We start from the raw sequence: 20,545 nt of genomic DNA, 5'->3' as shown, positions 1-20,545 counted from the left end.
CACACTTTTTTTTTGGTGGGGGGGGGGGGGGGGGGAAGAAAGAGAGCGTGAGAGAGCATGAAAGCGAGAGCGAATATGGTGTGACTCAGTCCCTGACAGCAGCAGAGACACCTGTACTAACCACTAACACACCTGTATGCAGCAGATTTGTGTAGTGGTTGTAGCGTAGTTGGGCTGGATTGGAAGCATCATGGGGAGTGGTCAGATGTGGGACACAAGGAATATGCTAAAATGTCACTCAGTAAAAAAAGTGCGGTAGTTGGAGGAAGGGGGCAGAAAAACACTGCACTTGTTTACAGAAGTGTTTAATAGGCAAGGGACTGTACAAAGGTTTAAGATGAACACATTTGCAAGAGCTGTATGAACAATAGTGAAAAAAGCAGTAAAGAGGGTGAAAAGTATGAGTGATGGAAAATACAGACTGCCATTTTCTATGCTGATGGACAGAATTTTTATTACAGAGTACAGCAAGAACAGGCAGAGAAGGATAGAAGGAGGAGAGAAGATGAAGAACCAGACTGCACAGGAATAGTGCAGAGGGTGGGGAAGGATGCAAGCACAGAAAAGTAAAAATCAGGAAGCCAGTTACACAGGAGTGATTGGTTATTTTACTTCTAAAACTGGAAGTTAGTGTTTGACAGTTGATTAGGGTTAGGGATGGTAGTGCAAAGTGAGATCATATGGTGAAGATCAGGATATTTGACAGTTGAACTTTATTCTCCCATCCGGGAGATAGTTATGCTTCATGATCAACTGTCAACTGGTTGAGACAAACAGCTGGAGTCATCTCTGCTTTTAACCATAAAAGAGCACCAGGTACAGCCTGTGCACCCACATGGCTCAAGGTTCCTCAGACAGCACCTCCCACATCAACCACTACTTTCTAGAAGTGAAGCAAATAAACAAGGAACAGGTGTTTATCAAAAAATCCTCCACACTTAACCATGCCCTCTAAAGTGGTGTTGGAAAAACCCACAAGATGGGTTGCAGTAGTCTGAAGAGTGGCCACCACGATATGCAGAGGCCCAGGGGAGGTATTACCACTGGACTTTTAATGCAGAGATGCAAGTAATGTTCCCAGGGACTCAGGTTTGAATCCTGCCACAACATATGGGGGCATTAGAATTCATTAAAAATACCTTGAAGAGTTTAAAAGGATGACCACAAATCTATTCCCAATTGTCAGGAAGAACCCACCTGGTTCACTAATGTTCTTTAGGGAAAGGAAATTGCCATCCCTACCTGGTCAAGGGCCTGTGTGACTCCAGACCCACAGCAGTGTGCTTGACCGAACTACCCTCTGGGCAATAAATTCTGCCTAGCCAGTAGCACCCATGTCTTGTGAATGACTAAAGAAAGCAAGCTAGTGACAGTCAATGTTGGCCTAGCCGGCAAAGAAATGCAAGCCATTTTAAATTTCAGAATCATGCATTAAAAGGTTGTGAATTTGATGGCTTAGGTTAAAGGGTTAACTTTGGGTAGCTTGAGATTTCAACAAGATGCATAACTCATTTTAATGATGTTGTAAGTTTCAGGTGTGCCAAAGGATTAAGTCAACTATGCAGTTGCTAATCATCTTGCCTGGCCAGCCAAAAGCTTGGTGTAGGTACTTACACAGATTAAAGTTCTACTGAATTAGACATTGAACCATTGTGTTACTTTAATTTTTTTTATTTCAGGTCACAGCCAGTGTTGGCAGGAGTAGCTGTAAAATAGGCACAATGTGGAACTAAACAAGCTTTCTATAAATCCCTGCAGCCAACCTTTATAGTCAGAAAAGGTGCACAATGCTTTGCCATTGAAATGACTGACAATTACACTGTTAAGCAAATGGAACATTACAACCCAAAAAATTTATTCTAAAGCAAACACTGGTCTACTATCCAAGATAGTTAGAAGAGGTGCAGAAATGCCAGCCATTAAAGCTTCTACACAAGTGCAAAAGGATCAAAAAGTACCCATACAGAAGTTAAGCAAAGCATTCAGAAAGCTTAAAACAGCACATTCACATTGTTTTGTGCACTTGACAGACATTCAAGAGGCTTTACTGAGGGCCACAGCAGTGAAGCGAACTTCTCCTTGATCACGTTCCATAAATTGTCTACATATCTTTGCAGAATCCTAGAATAGGTACAAGAGATGAGATTACACAAAATCCTGGTGTAGCTTTGTTCATTGCAAAAACCAAACATGTTTGCATTCCTGATGGACTCATGTCAGTTTTGGCTATAGTGCAAGCAATGGATTGAGGCTGTTAGAGAGTGATGCTTATCAAAAAGTGAGGCACAGGTCAGGGATTCATTGAAACAAACCTGTAAGAGTTGATCATTTGAAGTTTCTCCATGGTCAATGGGGAATGGCATTCTACCATCTTCAAGAAAAAAGAAATATGTTCATTTTTCAAATTTAAAAACAGAACAGGAGTTTTGGTAGCATCGATTAGTATTCAGTCCACACTATTGAAGAAGTCATATCAAAACAGCAATGTCTCAAGTGTTTGCAAGTTAATCTACTTGGAAAAATAGATGTTGACAAAGCTGAAGATTTTAAATGCTTAGTCAGCCACTTCTGGTAATGCAAGCTCAATCTGTTAAGTGCATTGTCAAAGATATCATTTAGACTTGCTGCTCTTAATCTAGAGAAAGCCACTTGATCATTTTAATAGATATAGTATAGATAGGCAAATGTCAAAATACTACCTAGTTCATAGAGGTGCTCATCGACACCAACAAAAGTTATAAAGTGGAAGTTTGTACCATCTTCATGCACCTATTGAACAAAAGGCAGAAAGTTAATTGCATATTAACTAGATATTGCATTCCTGCTATGCATATTTGCGTTTCAGGTAATTTGAGTTCTCCTGTCTAGCAACTAAGATTAGCTAGACAGTTTTAGTAAACTAGAGTAGGCACAAGAAAAGATAAGATCACTAGACCCAACAGGTTGGAGGAGAGTTCAACTGAAGGGTCAACATGCTTTGGAAAGGGGAGACAATGTTGAGCAGACAGTACTTTCCACAGTAACCACATCCAGTGCACAAACTGACCCCCATGCTGTTGCAAGCTCATTGCCCAATTAACTTGGCCTTGAACAGCCATTAGGTTTTAGTACAAGGACAGCTGCAGAGAGAGTGAGACAGTGACAAAAAAACTCACTACGCAAAAAACCCACTTAGGTCTGACAGCAGCTGGGGACAGTTGAACTCTCTACAAACTGCCAAACCTATGGCACAGCTCCAGCTATTGTGCTTTTATAGTCTCCAGGTTGGAGTTAAATCACCATGATATTCAGCTGGTATTTAAAAGCAGATTGTTCTGCAGTCACTTCAAGTGCCACTGCAGTTATCCAATAACCAAACTTGCCTGCTTCTTAAGCTAGCAAGTCTGTGGAATGCTTTTTAAGAGGGCCATCAAGATTGGGCTACGACAGATTGTAACTCCCAATTCCAGAAAGTGACAGTGAAAGAGGAAAGAGTCAAGGATTTTCAGATCAGCCATGATCAAGTTGTGGAACAGACTTGATGGACTGCATAGGCTAGTTTTCCATCTTATTCTCCACCACACATCTAAAATTCAGATTATAGAGTGCTATGTTGAAGGAAATAACATTGGACTGTTGAGCCAACATTCCTAACTTGCCTTGTGGATGGTCAACAAGTATGGAGGTGCACTTATGGCAGTATTAAAGTCAGTCTAGATTCTGGTCATAGACTGGTACAGCCTAGCAAGTGGGCCCAATGATCCACAATATTGGACAGGACATGACATCAACATTAAAAACCAATCCCTTTACCTGCCCTTGCTCCATGTCTTCAGACATGTGCTTAAACACCCCCATCATACATGCCTCTACCACAAAAACTTGCCCTTCATCTTTCTTCACTCTAATGATTGTCCCCCCAGTTTTAGAAAATAAGGATCTGATTGTATAGATGGGTTGACAATTTTACAGACTTTCTACCCTCAGCTTCTGCTGCTCCAAAAGAAAACTGAAGCTTTCCTGGCCTCTTCATAGCTTAAACAAGATGCTAGTAAACCTCTTCTGCACCTCCAAGGCCTTCACATCCTTCCTGCAAGGTGAAATGTGAACTGAATTAATACTCAATGTGGCCTAACTAAAATCTTAGATCTGGAATGTGACATCCAGACTCTTGTACTCCATTCCCTGACCAATAAAGGCAAGGATGCCAAGCCTTTGATCACCCTTGAGACCACTTCCAGGGGCCAATGGACTTTAACCCCAATATCCTCTTTACATCAGTACATTCGGTGTCTTGCCATTAACTGTATACTTTCCATTTGATCTGACATTCCAGACCTTACGTGTACCTGGATTAAACACCAGGTATTTCAGTCCACATCTGTAGCTGATTTATAACCTTTGACCAATCTTTTAAACTAGCCACAATTTTGTAGTCAAAGTAGTACTTATTAGCCACTACCACCACTCACCAGCATCCCCCCCCCCCCCCCCAAAACCACCTATATAGATATAGGTCCCAGTAAGGATCCCTGCAGAACATCACTAGTCATGGACCTACAGAAAAAAATTCCACCACCTTCTCTAGTCATGGTTTAAACCTGCCAATGAAGTGATGATAGCAGGGGTAACATTAGAATGTTAGTGCACACTTATAGTATTCATAGCTGGCAATGAATGTTACTTACCATGGATCAGGTTCAATCCTGAATGGTCTCCAGGTCTTGCACAGACAGGCTGCTTTAGTAGTAGCAGCACAGAAATTCCAATATTGGTGGAAAAAATCTTACTTCAGTGGACTGCTCTTCCTCTGGGCCAAGACACCCAGGACCATGTCCCACTTGTTCTAGTGGTGGGCAGCATCTGACCAGGTCATTTACACATTGATCATTGGACTGTTTAACCCATCCCTCCCAACCCTGGACAAGCCTTCTATTCAGTGATTTACCACAAGTCTTGTGGTACTTTGAGGCAAAGGCCTAGGTTCAAGTCCTATCTGCTTTCAGTTGACTTAACAAGCAAGAGGTTGCCATCATTTCACTCAGACAAAGTTTAAGTATAGCAACCTCCCCTCAGGTTTCTGATTGTCCTTGGGTGGAGTCTGAGTTGAAGTGACTTTTGACCAGACAATGAGATCTAGATCTGAGTGGGCCTGGTAGACCCCAAACTGAGATCAGTGCTGCTTTATAACAAGGTCTGGAGAAGCAGACTGAGACAAATGCAACCTGACTAGTTAATTACTGCCCCTTGTATCTGTCCCCATTACTGGGTGCATGCCTGTGTTTAGTTCTACTGCAGCAGTTGGTCTAGAGGCATGACACCTCTGGATTAGGAGTCTTCAGTATTATTCAAACAAAGTTGTTGCCCACAGATTGCACTGTCTAGTTATTTCCAATATCTAGATTAAACAAAAACTGGCGAAGTGTTACAATACAAGCTATTGACATTTCGGCTCAAGTCAACAAGTCAGCCTGCAACTTTGATGCAGCAGGCTTCTTTTAAAAAGAGAGAGGGGAAGTAACTCTTTTACAAGGCCTGTTACTGTGGAATGGAGAATGTTTAAGTTGTTCTTGTACATGACAAATCAACATCATTCAGAACACAGCATTGGTTTGATTTTAAGAGTGCTGCTGTGCATTTGCCTGAGGCAGAGAACATTACAGGGAACACACTGCACTGTCACTCGATTTGCCAATATTTGCAAGCCCATGAGGCAAGTAGATAAACATGCATCATTTCAGATGAAACTAAAGTTTGAGAGGAGGACAAAGCAATCCAGCCACAGCTGAAGGGGCTACAAATTGAATGGCTCAGATCTCAGACCCCATTAGAGAGCCAATAGAACAGAACAGGCCCTTCAGCCATGATGTTGTGCTGACCTACTAGTCCAAGATCAATCTACCCTGCATTTTAATATCCATGTGCCTATCCAAGAGTCACTTAAAAGTCTAAAGTATCTGACTCCACTACCACTGCCAGCAGCACATTCCACACACCCATTATGTAAAGAACTTGCTTCTGACATCTCCCTATACCTTCCTCCAATCATTTTCATTTACACCCCCTTTTAGTCATTTCCACCTTGAGAAAGAGTGGCTAGTCAGACCCTATCTATGCCTCATCATCTTGTACATGTTATCCTTCATGAGAAGGAACAAGCCCTAATTTCATCAGCCTTTCCACACAAGGCCTGCCCTCCAGTCCAGACAGCATTTCAGTAAATCTCCTCTGCACCCTCAAAGATTCCACATCTTTCCTACAAGGAAAAGGTGACCAGAACTGAACACAAAAAACTCTGCTTAGACCACACTTTAAACACAGATGCATCATAACCTCATGGCTTTTAAACTCAATTCCCCTGCCAATGAAAGCTAACACACCATACACCTTTACAGCTCAACTTGAGGGATCTGTTGACATGGACTTTAAGATCCTGTTCTTTCACACTGCCAAGAATCCCACCATTAACCCCAAATTCTGCATTCAAAAGTTGCCCTTCCAAAATGAAGGACTTCAATTTGCTGGGCTGAATTCCATCTGCCACCTTTGACTAGTCAGTCTTACTGGCCTATATTTCCAGGATTATCTCTATTCCTTTCTGGAAAAGGGCAAGGAATTTTCCACCCTCTAATCTTCTGGTACTTCCAGTGGACAGTGAGGACAGATCATTGCCAGACAGGCAGCAATCTCTTCCCTCACTTCCCATGGGGACCTTGTGTTTAATCTTATTTGGTCCCAGGGGACATCTACCCTTATGTTTTAACATTTCTAGAACATACTATGCTCAAAACAGGTTGTTTAGAGAAGATCTGCCTGTTTCAGTCCTCAAAAACAAAAACCCTTCTCACTGGTGAATACTGAAGCAAAGATATTCAATAACCTCCCATGCCTCTGCGCACTAGTTGCCTCCATTCACCCCCCTTCTGCTCCAAGAAGGGGCAGTTCCTTCCTGGCTACCTTTAGACATCTAGATCCCTGTCTAATCCTTGCTTCCTCTTTACTAGGAGGTCAAGATGTCTTGTCATCCAGGCTCCTTCACCTTACTATCCTGTCCTTGCCTCAGTAGGAAAGGGCTATCTAGTACTTGTAGCAACTACTCCCTAAACCTCCACATTCCTATCACGCATTTTCCTGAGAACATTTGATCCCAATTGGTGCTCTGTAGTCCTTGCCTAATAGCAAGGTAATTCCCCCTCCCCAATTAAATGCTTAATTATTTTGGCATTTAAGATCCCTGTTATGAACCATCTTGGGAATTCTTCAAACTAAGATGTTGACTGAGACTTGGTGGGATGGTCACTGAAAAAGGAGCTTACAGCAGGTTATTCACAGACTAACTGTTCCATGGTACCTAGCAAATTACCAAGTGGGAGTTCTACTGGCAGTGAATTGCAATTAGAAGCTCTGTATTTCTCATGGCAAATCTCCCTCAGTCAATAGACCTGGGAATTGGATAGTTTGCATTCAATTACTACTGGTCCTGTGCATCACTATCATGCCCACAAAAGGTGGCACCACACACGAGAGCCATCCCTCTAGTGACTCTCCCCATCACTAGGCTACTTCAGTTTTGTAAACGCAAGGTCACCTGCATTCTTTGAGCAGGAGACAAATCCTCTGATAGCTGTCAAGACTGTCAAACTCTTGGAATCTGTTTACATAATAAGCAAGCAGGTAGGGAAAGCAGTTTAAGAAAGAAAAAAATTTGAATAGATTTTTTACCTGGCACTCTCCCTCCTCTGCAGTGGCATCATGTGCAGCACAAATCTCCTGCAGAGGGGAAAGAGCAGATCCATTGTGAATTTGTACTGCAAACTGAATTCCAGGCAGTCAATAGGAAAGCTTTTCTCACCTTGTTTTGTTCCAATTGCTTAGCTCTCTCTTCTGCTGAAAGGTCCATAGTCTCATTCAGAAACTTTTTCAATATAGAGCCTTCCACTGCAAGAAAGATTGCTGTTTTAAGTGAAGTCAGTTCATTTGACATTCAGCCTATTTAGAACAACTTGTTCAGAGATGCTGTTACACTAAGTGTAACTTTAGCCTGGGCCTTCTAATCCAAGGGTAGGGTCACTACCCCTACACCATAAAGGTTCCCCTAGTCAATTCATTTGACTGGACTAATATTTGAGAAAGACTTCTACAGCTGATTTTGACAACATTAGTCTCAAGTCAGTTTGATTCTGTTAAACATGACAATTACCCAGCTTCTTGGAGGACAAGTCTTTTATATACATTAGCCAGGTGTGGAACTTGAGTGGGCTTTAATAAGTGGCCTTAATAGATCTGCTAAGACATTATACAGCTTACCAAAGTCAAGTTTATCTTGATTGTTAGCAATGGTGTTGATAAGACCAACTGTTCCACATGAATTTGAAATGGTCTGCTTCACGAAGTAGATTTTTGAGTCAATACCCTTTCCGCTCAGTTCTGATGTTTGACGCTCCCTGTATGATTCATGCTAACGGGAGGGAATGGAGGAAGATAGTCAGAAATAGGTTTACATAGCATTCCTTTCAAACCTCCCACAACTGCTTAGTTGCCTCAAGTTCAATGGTGTACACATCTGAAGAATGTTGGGGGTGAGGGAGGAAGGAGGAGGGAAGGCAGGAAGAAAAGATGATAACACAAAACTAATAGTTCAAATGGAACCAACATGTGGGAAGTTGTACATACAAGTATTGGGACCCTATTTGAATTATGTACTTGGTAGAACACTTGTTGTCAGCTCAAAAAGCAAACTGAAGAGAGTTTATTAGCCACAAATGGAACAGATGTGAGACCAAATTGAAGTTCTTGGTAGTCTCAACTTTAAACATTACTTTGTCTTGAAGTGTTCATTCAAAAAACCCCTTAAAGTCTGAGCTGACAAGCAAACACTTCCTGAGGCATTCCACTCCTGAACACGCCAAATGCCTAAGACCACAACTTTTCCCTTCAGTGATCAAAAGTGCCCTTGACCATGTCTCCAGCAACTCATCCCTCATACAATAACCAAGCAGAATCCCCTTGTCCTCATGTACCGCCCAGCCAACCTCCAAGTCCAACGCATCATCCTCCAACATTCCTGCCATCTCCCACCCACATGCTTTCTGGAAGGACCACTGACTCCCTTGTCTGCTCCACACTCCCCTCTAGCCCCACCCACTTTTCCCAGGCAACCAAAGCAAGTGCTACATCTGCCCCTATACCTCCCCACCAATCCCAGGCCCTAGGAAGACTTTCCACAAAGTGTTCACCTGCACATCTGTGCGTGTTATATACTGTATCTGCTGTTCCTGTAATGGCCTCTTTGACATCAGGGAAACCAAACAGAGGTTTAGGGACCACATGTTCTGTTTGCAATGAACAACTACACCTCCTAGTTGTGAACTATTTCAATCCTCTTTCCTCCTCGCTCCCTGTCCACCTACCCCACCCCAACATGTCCATTCCTGTGTCTCCTGCATTTCCACAATGATGCCACCCTAAAGATGAAGGCACAGCATCCCATATTCCACTTGGAGCCCTGCAGCCCAAGGGTATCAATGTGGACCTCAAGCTTCAAAAAGTCTCCCCTCTGCTGATCACATCCAAAGCCAGCCCAGCCTCCCTAACCATCCCTCCCACAACCCTCATCCTGACACACACCACCCACCCCCCCCAAAAACAACGCCCCCAAACAACCCCCTGACCTGTCTGCCCTCCCTGGCTCCCCATCTACATTCACCTTCACTGGTTCTAACCCCACCTGACCTGTGTCTCTTCTCACCTTATCTTCTATCCACTTCATCCTGTCTCCCTGTTTATCTCAAATCCCCTTCCCTATTTCTGGAGCGTCTCAACCCAAAACAAACTTTCTGGATCCTCCATGCCACTTCGCCTGCTGTGTTCCTCCAGCTTCACACCATGTTATCTCACGCTTATTTGCGTAACTTAATTTCAAGTAGCACAAGAATTCCAGCGAGATAGGCCCGGTGCCCACTTTAAGTCAGATGAAAAATGGAGACTGAAAAGATCAAAAGCAAACCGGAAAGAACAAAGTAAAGCCACTCCTGGCAATAGTTGGAAGCTATCAGGTTAACAGTTTAGACATCTTAGAAAGGCTGAACAAGATTGACATCAAGTGAAACCAGGATTTTCAATTGTACTAAACTGGGACTAACACCCTGGGTGACCTAGACACAAGGGCTGTACAGAAGACTTAAAACTAAAGAAGGGAAGAGTTCAGGAAAGGGTATTTGACCTAGGCTGCAGGCACTGGAGACAACAGCATTGGGTGTCAAAATGGCTGCCTTGCAGGTAGAATAGGAGGGAACAATATGCAAGCATAAACTAGGGTTAGGGTCAAAAAACACAGCAGAGAAAGAAACCACAACTTTAATGTCATGAACAAAGTTTCTGGAAAAGGTCAGGTCTGGTAGCATCTGTGAAGGAGAAAGTAGTTAACATATCAGGTCAAGTGATCTTTCCTCAAAAGAGGAGTGGCTGGGAAAACGTCAGTTTATATGCAGAAAATAAAGGAGGTAAGTAGGGTAGGGCCTAAATGATAGGCTAGAGCCTGAGGAGAAAGACAGCAGTTGCTAACAATCAGGCTGGAGGGGGAATATTGTTAAAAGGGGACTGTTAGTGTATAATGGACATGGAGTGTTTAGGCCCTAAAATTATTTAGCTCAATATTGAGTCAAGAGTTGTAGTGTCAGGCTTCACTGGAACACTGTAGCAAGGTGGGTGTACTGAAGTAGCAGGCAGCAGCTAGTTCAGAGATAATGGGAACTGCAGATGCTGGAGATTCCAAGATAATAAAATGTGAGGCTTGGCTTGCTGTGTTCATCCAGCCTCACATTTTAACAGCTAGTTCAGGGTCATTTTGGCAACTAGAACTCAGATTTTCTGCAAAGCAGTTGCCAAGTCCAGTCTCTCTAGGTGAAGAGGGAGCCCCAGTGAGCAGTGAATGCGTGACCAGATGACAAGACCTGTAACTATAATGGATATAGCTTTGCAGAACAGCTATGTTCTACACGCAAAGACCCTGAACTACCCTTTGGCTGCCACTTGTGCACCACCCTGCTCCCTGGCCAACATGTGTCTCTGGCCTGCTACAGTGTCCCAGTGAAGCACAACACAAGCTGAAGGAACATCACTTCATTTTCCACCTGAGGACCCCACAGCCCTCTGGACTCAATATTGAGTTCAATAATTTTAGGGCCCCAAACACTCCTGTCCTGGTGCCCCTGTCACCACTGCACCCCACCACCACTCCCCAAAATAGTGGCAGGCTGTGTTACCACAGTCTGCCAATACACATTCCTTGTTATCAACAACAATCCCATTAACAACTATTCACCCTCCCAGTGGGATTGTTAGCAACTGTCTCTTTTTGCTCTTATTGTTTACTCCCCATTTTCTGCATAAAAACTGTTTTCCCAACCACCTTCAGTTCTGAGGAAAGATCGCTGGACCTGATGTTAACTCTTCCTTCAAATGCCAGACCTACTGAGCTTTTCCAGCAAGTTTGTTTTGGTTCCTGGTTTAGAGCATCTGCAGTTTTTGGTTTAATTTAGCTTCAATTTCATTGTGTACAGGAATTGTGCAGAGTCTTAGTTATCTTGACCTAGAGAGGGAAGACCAAATTGAAAACTGTACATGCAAGATTGTTCTGAAGGGTAATTGGATTGACAGCTGTTGTACTCCAGAAGCAGCCAGACCTATGTTTTTGGATTTCAAAATATGCTCATGTTTACTTAAGGATTAACAAGAGTTCATCTGGGTTAGTATTAGAGAAAAGCCATTGCTTTTAAGCAATAAAGAGTGATCAAATAGCATTAGGTGATGAATGCAGCAATGCTAAGTTTCTATTGTGCATTCCTGGAATATTGTTGAAGCACTGAACCACTAAGACTCCAGATTTATGGGCCAGTTGGTTAAAGCTATAAGTTGCTTAACCAGCTGCCATTTCAGAATTATAATCAGCTTGAAATCTTGTCCTCTAATGGATGGGATTGAAACTATGAACGAATCAAGTGGTGTATCAGAAAAAAGGTACTTAAAAAAAGGGTAATTATTCCACCTAGACAAGAACATTTAGTTTTTTGCATGTAGAATGGAAAGATACAAAAAAAAAATCAGTATAACCCCTAGAAAATTAGTCTTCAGGTCTCCTGAATCAGTCACATTTAGTGTTCTAATGCACAACATTTAGATGCATTAGAAAGTTGTAACAGTTTTGGGGCTACAAGAGGCAAGACCATGACATTGGCTTAATTGTTCTCCTTCTGGAGCATAAAGCCTGCTCTGCTTCTCAAATAGTGGCTGATGTTTGACAACCCCATTGTCCTATCTCTTTAAGCCTTTGGTCCTCAAGGGGAGGGGGGGGTGGAGTTTAATGACTTGGCCTTTACAAGTTCCACATTTGCCACCCTCTGGCAGGGAAGAAAGTAGAAGACAACAACAAGATAACTTGTTTCATAGCCAAGATTGAGACATGTTGGCCAAATAGCTCATGTGGAAGACAAGAGATTAGTTTCAGAACTAGGCAAATAAACCAAGAGACTCAAGATTAAAACCTTGAGAGAACTGCTGGTTTTGAAAGCTAATCCAACTCAGTTGGATAGATAATAGTGTGAAGCTGGATGAACACAGCAGGCCAAGCAGCATCATGGGAGCACAAAAGCTGACATTTTGGACCTAGACCCATCAGGGAGAGGAGGGAGACAGGGAGAGGCAGACCGAAGATGGAGAGAAGAGAAGATAGGTGGAGAGGGGATAGGTCAGTCCAGGGAAGGCAGACAGGTCAAGGAGGTGGGATGGGGTTAGTAGGCAGGAAATGGAGGTGCAGCTTGGGGTGGGAGGAAGGGATGGGTGAGGGGAAGAACAGGTTAGGGAGGTAGAGACATGCTGGGGGGGGGGGGGGGGGGGGGGGGGAGAGAGAAAGAAGAGGAAGGGATTTTGAAACTGGAAGTCCACATTGCAGCCCAATGTGGACTTCACCAGCTTCAAAATCTCCCCTTCCGCCCACTGCATCCCAAAACCAGCCCAGCTTGTCTCTGCCTCCCTAACCTGTTCTTCCTCTCACCCATCCCTTCCTCCCACCCCAAGCTGCACCTCCATTTCCTACCTACTAACCCCATCCCACCTCCTTGACCTGTCTGTCTTCCCTGGACAGACCTAGCCCCTCCCTACCTATACTCTCCTCTCCACCCATCTTTTCTCTCCATCTTTGGTCCACCTCCCCCTCTCTCCCTATTTATTCTAGAACCGTCACCCCATCCCCCTCTCTGATGAAAGGTCTAGGCCCAAAATGTCAGCTTTTGTGCTCCCGAGATGCTGCTTGGCCTGCTGAGTTCATCCAGCTTCACACTATTATCTTGGATTCTCCAGCATCTGCAGTTCCCATTATCTCAGTTGGATAGATGTTGCATCTAAGGAACTCCAGTTCCGCTACAAACTCAACCTGGATTTGTAACAATTTGCTATCAGGTCATATTGCACAAGTTGATCATTTGATGGCAGCTCTGCTCAGCTAGTCTAATAGAGGAAGTGGGCTGGGTCTTCATTTTAAGACCAGCAGGTGGCCAGTCTCCTGGTGTTAATCTTCAGGTTGAGAAAATATTGCATAATGCAGACACATGTATTCAGAGGCACAGAACTGAAAGTCACCACTTGGACAGAATCCTTCAGTGCCTTTCTGCATGAAAAAGATGCTGCCAGACCCATGGAATTTTTCCAGCAACTTTGTTGCTATTTAATTGGTCTCCATGACTTGCTGTTCTGCTGAGTTAGTGCCCAGCTGCACACTACAGCCATTTTAAACGAGTCGTCTTTTCAGAAGCTTCATTCTTGACTGAATAATTTTGCTATTAGTACACTAAGTTGATCAGTTATTCAAGCCACCTTTTGAGACCCAAGCATTTGTCAATCTCAGCTACTTTAAATAGGCTTTCAACTCAAACTTAGCATTGAACAAGTTGTTGCATGGCATAACTTGGTTTAAGTTTAAGTGTTGCAGCTGCCATATGACTACTCCATATTTGGCAAACTCATTACAGCACAGCAAGAATGAGTGGCTAGAAACCCCAATCGAAAGAACCAAAGTAAAATGGGGAAGCAAGCAAGGGGCAAAGAAAGATGCATTCTAATATGACTAGATAAAGTGTTAGGAAAACCAATCGGTTACATCTTAAAGATAAGAACCAGCCAAGATATCGAAAAAAACAATCAGTCTTCTAGGAATCCTCATTTTGTAAAGATCAAGATTAGCGACTTTCCAATTTAAACATGAGTGATAGGCCTGTTATCTCAACTGGTTATTTGGGATACAGTGATAATTGGTATATTTATAAGTCACCTTTAGTGTCAAAATGGCTTCATGAAGGGAAATAACACTTACAACTGAGGTGCTAAGAGGCAGGACACATGAGAAAGTGAGCATGTGTATTTTCAGAAGGCATTTTTAAAAAAGGTACCACTAGGCTACTTAGAGTCCATATGGAAATGTGTATGTTAATCATTGCCATATTAAAGTCAATTGGACTCATTTTAAGGTTGCCACAGGGATCATATTGGGCCACAAGTATTTTACAGTATATTGCTGACAAGGGAATATGCTACAACTAGGTTTGCTGACGACAAAGAGGATATAGTTCCTAGAGTGATAGACAAGTTGAGGAAAAACGTACAGGTTTAAAAAAGACTATTCACTTTCTCTAGGATAAAGAAGTGATTCAATAACGCAGAAAGGGCAAAAACAATTGACATCCTCAGCCACAAAGCTAGTAACCAATCCATTAGCTAATCAGGAAGTAAATACAATGCCAGCTTGCAACAATATAACATTAAAGATTTGAGAACCATTAATGTTATGGTCAGGCCACTGCTGAAAAATACTTAACAGGCTTGGTCCCTTAGTCCAGGGAAGGTTCACCAAACATGGAGGGCCTTTCATGAGGCAAAGTAGATAGAGCCTGTACTTATTACCACAATGAGGCAACTTACTTGAAAAATTGTTATCAGACTGGGTAGGTACAGGAAGGCTGTTTCCCCTTGGTATTCAAGGGAAGAGGGTATAATCTCAGAATAAGGGGCTGCACATTTAAGAAACATGACAGTTGAGAATCTGGAGTTCTTTATCCAACCTTGACAGGCTGTTATGTTTAGGGGGATATTTAAATCCTCGAATCAAGCATGGAGAAAAGGCAGGAAGAGGGAGTACAGTTTAGGGCAGCCATAATCTTCAGATAGGAGAGAGCATGAGCGAGAGGCCACAGGCTGAATGAATTGCATTTTGATAATGCAACTCATCTTGTGACCTTCAATTTAGAAGAGTCATTGGCATGCAGCAAAACCCTTCAGACCAATTAAGTGCCCAAGCTAAACTCATCCCATATCCTTCTAAGCCTTTCCTATTCAAGTAGCTGTAAAGTGAGTTGTGTCGCTATAATACCTACATCTACCATTTCATCTGCTAGTTCTGTGGAAGAATTAACTGATTAAAGAGTTACCTTTTAAAGTCTTCCCACACCTTAAAATGTGTCCTTCAGTTTTGGGCTCCTATCCTAGATGACAGGCCATTACTATTCACCTTATCCATGCCCCTGCCCCATGACTTTAAAGTCACCATTAAAAAAGGTCAGTTTCCCACACTCCAGGGGGAGTTAAGTCATGGAGAAGGCAACTCCCTTTAGTCAAAGGGCAAAAAACCACAGCAGCAGTGGCTCAGTTGTTAGCTCCGAGTCACAGCACCAGGAATCTGTGTTTGATCCCAGCCTCAGGCAAAAGGGTTTGGAATTGTTGCAGAGATAGTCGGAACTGCTGTGTTATCTCATTCTCCAGTACTGGTATACAGCTGGATGAACACAGCAGGCAAGCTGATGTTTTGGGCTCAAAAAAGCTTTCCTGCTCCCGATGGTGCTTGGCCTGCTGTGTTCATCCAGCTGTATACTGTGTAATTTGCATGTTCTCCCCTGGTTGGGTGTCCACCAGGTGCTCTGACTTCAAGATCTTTGCACTCAGGAAGTTAGGTGCTTTGGCCATTAAGTTGTCTAGTGTTCTGGAATTGTATAGTTAGGTACATTAGGCTTGGGAAATGGCACTGGGTGGAGTGCTCTTCCGAGAGCTGGGCCAAAACTACCTCTTTCCACATTGAATCTCAATGGCTTATGAGCAACTCACTTTCTGGTTAAGAGAAAAACCTACCATGAGAGGCACTTAAAAATTCAACCATGCCAAGTTATTCTCACCAAGTTGCAGAATCACTTTACTATGTGAAAGTAAACCATCAGCAGGCTGATGGAGAAAGTGAAGTCACATGGGGTCCAGGGTGTGCTAGCTAGATGGATAAAAACTGGCTAGGCAACAGGAGACGGAGTACTAGTAGAAGAGAGTTTCCCCAAAGCAGAGACCTGTGACCAGTGGTGTTCCACAGGGATCTGTGCTGGGACCACTGGTTTGTGATATATGTAAATGATTTGGAGGAAGGTGTAGGTGGTCTGATCAGCAACTTTGCAGATGACACTAAGATTGGTGGAGTAGCAGATAGTGAAGGAGACTGCAGATTACAGCAGACTATAGATAGACTGGAGAGTTGGGCAGATAGAGGCGATGCATTTTGGACAATCAAAGTCAAGGGCAAAGTATACAGTAAACAGAAGAGTCCTAGGGAAAATTGATAAACAGATTTGTGTGTTCAGGTCCATTGTTCCCTGAATGTGACAATGCAGGTCAATAGGGTGGTCGTCAAGAAGGTGGTACATGGCATGCTTTCCCTCATTGGGCAGGGTATGGAGTACAAGAGTTGTCAGGTCATGTTGCAGTTGTACAAGACTTTGGTTCGACCACATTTGGAGTACTGCGTACACAGTTCTGGTCACCACATTACAAAAAGCATGTGGATGCTTTGGAGAGGGTGCAGAGGAGATTCACCAGGATGTTGCCTGGTATGAAGAGAGGTTGAGTAGATTAGGATTATTTTAATTAGAAAGACAGATTGAGGGGGGGAACCTAATTGAGGTCTAAAATCATGAGGGGTATAGACAGGGTGAATAGCAAAAAGCTTTCTCCCCCCCAGAGTGGGGGACTCATTTACTAGGGGTCATGAGTTCAAAGTGAGAAGAGAGGAAAGTTTAAGGGAGATATGCGTGGAAAGTTCTTTACGCAGAGGGTGGTGGGTGCCTGGAACACATTGCCAACAGATGTTGTAGACGCAGCCACGTTAGCATCTTTTAGATGCTTGGACAGGTACATGGATGGTCAGGGAGCAAATGGACACAGGCTGTTAGAAACTAGATGACAGTTTAGACAGAAGATTTTGATCAGCACAGGCTTGGAGGGCCAAAGGGCCTGTTATCTTGGTTCTAGAAAATCAATTCCATACCAACCCTCCAAAGACAACCCATTGCAGACCCATACCTAATCCACAAATCCCAGGACACGATCAGTTTATTACAGCTAATCCAGCCACCAGGGAAACAGACATGGGGAGAGAATGTCCGTACAGATTGTACAATCACCAAAAGAGGTGGAATTCAACTTGGGTCCCTGGCAGTGAGGCAGCAGTACTAGTTGCTGTTTTGACTCAGTAATCTATTGCTTGATTAGAAGTCAAAAAGTCAGCATGGGTACATGCTAGCTTGAAGCACTAAGTCAGCATTTGGCAACCTGAAGAACACATATCTTGCTTAAGTTTAATATTCATATGGGTTTATGCAGTTATAAAGTCATTTGTTTTTTGGTTCTTAAACTGGAAAAGTCCATTAGAACCAAAGGCTGGTATTTCAGCCAGTTCCCATTACATCATAGTGGTCAAACTGGGGTGGAGATTGCACTGTTGTCTACAATCAATCACTAGACTCAGTTCATTGCTCAGCTCACTATAAGCAAACAGGTCAGGTTAAAAATTCAGTCCAATAAATAAAAAGCTTAGCCCCAAAATTCATTATAGGACCAGAATATCAGGAGAAAGCAAGTTATTCAGAGAAACATTAAGCTTGCTATCTCATGCTACAGCAGTATGGCAGCCAACTGCTTAAGCCTAGCAAGGCTCAGTTCCTTTATTATTCATCTGAAGCATGATGCAGCATGTTAACGATGAAAACTACCATCCAAAAACCTCTAGAACAAGCGGAGAAACAGACCACGTACTTAAAACGCAATTTAAGTGGACAGCACCGTACCTGCTGGCTTATAGGAAACAGTAACATTAAAGCACACACTGGCGATGGTACCATGGAGAGGGATTCATTTTCCAAACCTAAGACATCCACGAACTTCCAGCTCGATGCCACACCCAGACGAGACAAACACTGACGTAGCAAGCAAGAATCTTGTTAAAAGCACTGATTCATTTATTTTTTAAAATTAAGCATACTGAAAAGCTAGTTTAGAATACATTACTAATGATAGCATTCAATGACATATTGACACAAAAAGGTACTTTAGTGAAAATTCGTTTTAGAATATTTCAAAGAATTAGCAGTTTTACGATAAATTGGTGTTTAGCTAGTTTACATCAGGACCAGGTGAGGAAATACTTGCGGGTAATTAGCGTTCGGTGAATTTATGATACGCACTTACTTTGTTCAACATCTGAAAGGGATTAAAACAAAAATACAAGAGAACAGTTAAAACGCGCCAGGATCAACATTCTTAAGAGTTAAGGGGTAGAAAAAACGAGATTACTACCTCAGGGTTGATTTCCATCGGTTTCCACTCCATTATAGCGGTTTTCAGACACTCACTAACTGTGTCTCTGTCTGAGAGGTACACCCAGTCTGTGAACAAGAGAGTCTGCCAGGCCCCCTTCAGCAATAGGCGGGGCTTTAATACGCGGGCAGGAGTCAATCCACTGCGAAATAGGGGGGCGGGGTGGCACAAACTCCATTAATTCTCTTATTAAATCATCACCAGAATATCTGGAACCTCTGTTTAGGTCCGTTAACTCCAGTTTGATAGGAACAAATAAAGCAAGGTTTCAGTCACACTCCTTTCCTGGGGGTTCACGCTGGGCAATGTTACAGTGGTATTAGCACAGTCCAACTCTCCTGATCCTTCTGGAAATCGCCAGGAATCTGTTTCAGCAGGTTCTTGAAACAAACACAAAAGTCCCTTGATTTAAACGTCTGGGGTAATTGTCTTTCCGAGACAGAACGTTGCAATGATGTTTTCTGCCCTACCCCGCTTTTTAGATATTTCTAGAACCATGTTACGCAATGCGCAGTTTATAGTTATCGAATTGAAAACAAAACTGATAACGAAGCAGTGTCGACGAGGAGTTGTTTAATGAATTGCAAAGATTCGCTCTCTTGATGGAAATGAAGGTCAAGTGTAAAAAAATTCCGTTGTGAAGTAATAATTACTATTTAATATAATTTGCACTAAAATGACTAAATGATCCCACAAGTTAAATCATAAATTCAGAATTGTTTCTGTTTCAGCTCAGGGCCACTCCGCCGCTGTATGTTCAAATGTATTTGGAACAGGCCTCCAGAACAAACTACTGTGTACCTATTGCAACAACTGAGGAATTTGCCCTCCTCCAATGACATTAAAATTGTGTATAGAATAGCAAGTGAAAAAGCCGAAGCCCCAAGAATATCATAAGTACCAAGGTGAACCTTCACCCTTACGCCACACGTCAACCTCCACAGGCCATTTTCAAAAATTATTATTGTGTATGAAAAAGATATGCGTTTATAACCAAAAAAATTGATTGTACATTCCCATTGTTCAATTCTCGACACACGATATGTACAAGACGAAATACACATTATGATGTGTAATATGGTTCACATGATGTAATGCTATATATTCCTGAAGCAGTTGCCAGATATTTTGTGCAATTTATACAATCAATATTTCAAAAGAACAGGCGATATCAAATAATGTTCTTTGGTATTTTATAGTTTGCAGTTTTGGAATTGACGTGGATATACATGTTTGTAAAATTGTCACATGAACAGAGTGAGGAATAATGAAAATTTTCCAAAAGATTCCATGTAAATACATGAACATTTATATGTATGTCAGGACATGTTGATGTAAATTAGTAGAACTAGATGTTTCATTTGGACTGCTAAAGCATGCTTCTTGTGTTTTTGGCACTACAACCTCCTCCCCAAATTTTGCCACTCTATGTAATTGCCTTATTTGCCCATTGGTTGTAATTCATCGACATTACTATCACTGAATTCCCCGCTATCAATGTCTTGGAGGTTATCATTGATTGGAAACTGAACTGGGCCAGCCATACAGATACTGTGGCTACAGCAGCAGGTCAGAGGCTGGGAATTCTGCTAAAAGTAACTCACCTCTTGTCTCCCAGAGACCTTTACACCACCTACAGTGCACAAATCAAGAGTCTGATGGAATACTTTCCACTTGCCTGGAAGAGTGCAGTCACCATAACATTTAAGAAGCTCAAAACAAACCTGGATAAAGTATCTTGGTTCAATATTCACTCCCTTCGCCTCTGGTGCACTGTGGCAGCATAGTCTACCATCTGCAAGGTACACTGCAGAAAGTAAAGTTTCCTCCAACAGCACCATCCAAACTCTTGATCCCTAACACTTAGAAGAACGAGGGTGGCAGATGCATA

The 20,545-nt window shown here is 42.6% G+C and overlaps 1 protein-coding gene across 1 annotated transcript; it reads right to left on the bottom strand.

Moving 5' to 3' along the window:
• Nucleotides 1-289: 289 nt before the first annotated feature.
• uchl1 (ubiquitin carboxyl-terminal esterase L1 (ubiquitin thiolesterase)) lies at nucleotides 290-18,666 on the bottom strand. The gene is made up of 9 exons (XM_048535884.2): nucleotides 18,634-18,666; nucleotides 18,526-18,537; nucleotides 18,126-18,254; nucleotides 8,287-8,437; nucleotides 7,832-7,917; nucleotides 7,702-7,749; nucleotides 2,700-2,769; nucleotides 2,313-2,371; nucleotides 290-2,121 (listed from the first exon to the last, which is right to left on the bottom strand). The coding sequence occupies exons 1-9, from the start codon at nucleotides 18,664-18,666 to the stop codon at nucleotides 2,035-2,037; spliced, it is 675 nt and encodes a 224-aa protein (XP_048391841.1). The 3' UTR covers nucleotides 290-2,034.
• Between the last annotated feature and the right edge of the window lie 1,879 nt (nucleotides 18,667-20,545).

This window comes from Stegostoma tigrinum, chromosome 1, assembly GCF_030684315.1.
Source record: "Stegostoma tigrinum isolate sSteTig4 chromosome 1, sSteTig4.hap1, whole genome shotgun sequence".
In the NCBI taxonomy this organism is placed as follows: domain Eukaryota; kingdom Metazoa; phylum Chordata; class Chondrichthyes; order Orectolobiformes; family Stegostomatidae; genus Stegostoma; species Stegostoma tigrinum.
Note: the sequence above shows the minus strand (reverse complement) of the source record. Positions and strands in the feature narration are given on the sequence as shown.